Source organism: Psammomys obesus, unplaced genomic scaffold (genome assembly GCF_907164565.1).
Source record: "Psammomys obesus unplaced genomic scaffold, mPsaObe1.curated_primary_1811, whole genome shotgun sequence".
NCBI lineage: Eukaryota > Metazoa > Chordata > Mammalia > Rodentia > Muridae > Psammomys > Psammomys obesus.
Window position 1 is genome coordinate 1 of NW_026595051.1, and position 3806 is coordinate 3806.

Here is a 3806-nt window from a genome sequence, read left to right on the forward strand (position 1 = left end):
ATGAATGTAACCAATGTGGTAAAGCCTTTGCATGTAACAGTAGTCTCAAAAAACACAAAAGAATTCACACTGGAGAGAAACCTTATGAATGTAACCAATGTGGTAAAGCCTTTTCACAGATCAGTCATCTCCTAATACATAAAAGAACTCACACTGGAGAGAAACCTTATGAATGTAACCAATGTGGTAAAGCCTTTGCAAGTAACAGCAGTCTCTTAGTTCATAAAAGAACTCACACTGGAGAGAAACCTTATGAATGTAACCAATGCGGTAGAGCCTTTTCAAAGAACAGTAATCTCCTAGTTCATAAAAGAACTCACACTGGAGAAAAACCTTATGCATGTATCCAATGTGGTAAAGTCTTTTTACAGAACAGTCATCTCCTAATACATAAAAGAACTCACACTGGTGAGAAAACTCATGAATGTAACCAATGTGGTAAAACCTTTGCATGTAACAGTAATCTTTTAATACATAAACAAACTCACTCTGGAGAGAATCCTTATGAATGTAACCAATGTGGTAAAGCCTTTGCAAATAGTGTTCTCCTAAGACATAAAAAACTTTGTTGCAGAAAATTCTTATGAATATAACTAATGTCATGAAATCTTTTTATATAAGACTTATCTTGAACAAGAACCCTTATTGAAGTGAAACCCTATGAATATAACCAATGTGTCAAAAACTTTGCATGCCATAAAAAATCTTCGTGTATATAGAAGAAGCACACTGGATAGAAACTTTATGAATGTAACCAATGTGATAAAGCATTTTAACATAATAATAATCTCCTATGACATAAAGAAGGCATATGAATGTAACTAAGGTGGTAAAGCCATTGCATTTAACAGTAGTCTCCTAATACAAAAATAAGCTCACACTGGAGAGAACTCTTATGGATGTAATGAACTTGTTAAAGCCTTTGCATGTAACAGTCATCTCCTAGTATATAAAAGATCTCACACTTGAGAGAAACCTTATTAATGTAATCTATGTGGTAAAGCATTTTCACATAACAGTCATCTCCTAATAAAAACTTACTATTCACAATCATCTTCTACGTCATTAATGAATTCATACTGGAACGAAAGACTTTGAGTGTATTTACATGGTGAAGCTACTCCACATTTGTATAACCTTTGTCATCATGAAAGAATTCATACAGAGAAAAACTTTATGAATGTGTTAAAATGGGAGACCTTTGCCCATGTCTATATTCTACATCATCATAAAAGTTTCAAAATGGAAAGATAATTTGAGAATATAATCAATATGGTAAGGCTTTTGTGTTCTTCTGTCCACTGAATCCAGTACAACTCAAACAGGTCAATACAGATGAAAAAAAATTATTGTCATCCAGTTTGAGTAGGGACGAATAATGTGGAACTGTGAGACCTACCCATTCAATGAGCCAGAAAGTTCCAGGGGTTCTGAACTTGAAAATCATAAACATCTTTACTGTTTTACAACTGATTTTTTTCCCATCAGTCATGGTTTAAGAATATGAGATTTGTTTACATCATTGAGGAAGTCATCTGATGGAAAATGTAGGTTTTACAGTCAAAACAATCACATCCATTTGTTCTTTGGTGGTTAGGAAAAGGTATTATGTTTTAGGAAAGAGAATTTGTGGTTTGGGTCAGTCATTATGTTAGGCAACCAGAAATCATGGTATGGAATAGTCATGTTTTGGGCAACAAAATTTAAGTAATTAAAGCCCGCCAGCTATTGGGAAGTCTACAGCTTTCCTAGGGACTATGAACTTAAACTTATGTTTTCCCTATAAATCAATGAAGGCTGGAATCTAAAAGGAAATACTTAGGACACGTTGCTTTTGCATGTTCCCACATACAATTTGCTTTTACATGTTTTGTATATCAAAGTCATCTTCAAGAATACAAATGTTGAGATAGTAGAGAGAAACCTGACACATGTCTTCAATGTGATAAAGCCTTTTCTTAATACAGTTATCTCCAAATACATAAAAGAACACACACTGCAGTGAAACCCTCTGAATAAGCAATGTGGTAAACCCTTTTCATAGGGTTTTCTTTGAAATCATGAGAAAAAGTCATGCTGCAGAGAAATCCCATGAATATAGTAAGTATGGAAAATTTTTCTGCTTCATGCTACCATTATATAAGAGTAAAAGCTTTGCTTTGTGGGCTACATCTTAAAGCCTTTGCATATCACAGTAGTCTTTGAGAACCTAAAAGAACTCATTATGAAGAACATCTATTAGGATAAAAGGTTTGTTAAGGTCTTTGACCCACCAGCTTGCATTCAATTACACTAGATTATTTTGGAGGAAAATTCTAACAAGTGTCAACAATATATGCATGTGTTGTTATGACATCCTTCCTTATTTGGTTTCCAATTGAAATCTCATATGGACCAAAGGCATATGAAGTTAAACAATAAGATAATCCTTTTTTATTTCACAGTTCACTTAGTTTACATGAAATAAATCATCCAGTTGTTAAATTTATGTGTGCATATTAGTGCATTATCTGTGACCAAACACAATGTCTAAGGCAACTTCCAAATGTCTTTACTTTGCCTTATGATACGAGAGGAAATGGGATCATTATAAATTGGGCAAAACAAGTGTCATACATAGCAGCTAAAGTAGGAAGCTTGGAGCTCCCAACCTCCACCTGCAGCATGAAGCAGAGAGTGGGAACTAGAGAAGGTATGCAGCTGAAAACTATCAAGCGCATCCCAAATAACATATTTTCTCCAGCAGGGATACATTTTTTTAAAATTTCCCAAATGATACCACCAACTGAGAAGAATTCATTTCTCTGACTTCAAATTTATGTGTTTGATTTCTGTTACATGAAAGAATTCATGATGAAGGAAACATTTGTGGATAAGCCTGTAGTTGCCTCAACACCTGAGTTCAGTAATGAATGCTTATATAAGTAAAACATTCTTGAGTAAACATGTATTTGTTTAAGAATTTCTTTTAATTTCCATTATGGGATAACAGTTTGTCTTTGCGTATTTATGTGCCCCTCCATTCTAGTTTCCATGAAGACCAGACCTTCTCATCTGGTCTTCTTGAGATGAGATCTTCTCATAGCAGGAATTATAGAAAGTTGTTAAAACCTAACCTAGGTGCTGGGAATGAAATTGTCTTAACTGCAAAGCCATGTCTCTAGTACTGTAAATATGTTAAATCTTTATATATCATTGTGATGTCAGAAAGTACAAAATAATTCATAGAAGTGAGGAATCCTATTTATACAAGAGTTGATTATTTTGGACATAGTAAATATATGTATTTTCAAGAAAAGAAACTTTTGAATCTGTTTTTATCATAGCCTTGCAGGAAGTAAATTATTTACCATGTTCCCTTAAATGTAATGGAGGAGATCACCAACTGTGATTGTGGTCTGAATTTTGAAACATTGGAGTAGGGATTGAATTTGCTGTATGTGTAGCAAATCCATTCACAGAAGTTTATGAGGTTGTTCTGATATTCTTTCTGTGGTAGTAATTCATGTTTTAATGCATTTCAACTTGGTAATAGGTATTTTTCTGTGCTATGTATAGAATGGGATTCCCATCATCTATGTGGTCCATTGCTTTTTTATATCAGGCAGTGTGAGATCATTGATTTCAAGGAAGGGTCTCTGAGAACTTGTACTTTTTTTATGTTTTCACAAATTCATTTAAGATGTTTGTTCTTAAGCCTTGCTTGCATCTCAATAATTAATGCTTAATAGTTTGTATGTATGTGTGTATATATATATATTTTTTTGAAGTTTCATACTTCTACATTTTCCCATATTTACCATATG

General features: G+C 33.5%; 1 protein-coding gene across 1 annotated transcript; it reads left to right on the plus strand.

Annotated features, from left to right (window-relative positions):
• Nucleotides 1-55: 55 nt before the first annotated feature.
• LOC129685662 (zinc finger protein ZFP2-like) lies at nucleotides 56-354 on the plus strand (the record flags this gene model as incomplete). Its single annotated transcript, XM_055619168.1, has 1 exon — nucleotides 56-354. A coding segment is annotated over one exon (299 nt), but the record flags the coding sequence as incomplete, so codon positions are not given.
• Between the last annotated feature and the right edge of the window lie 3452 nt (nucleotides 355-3806).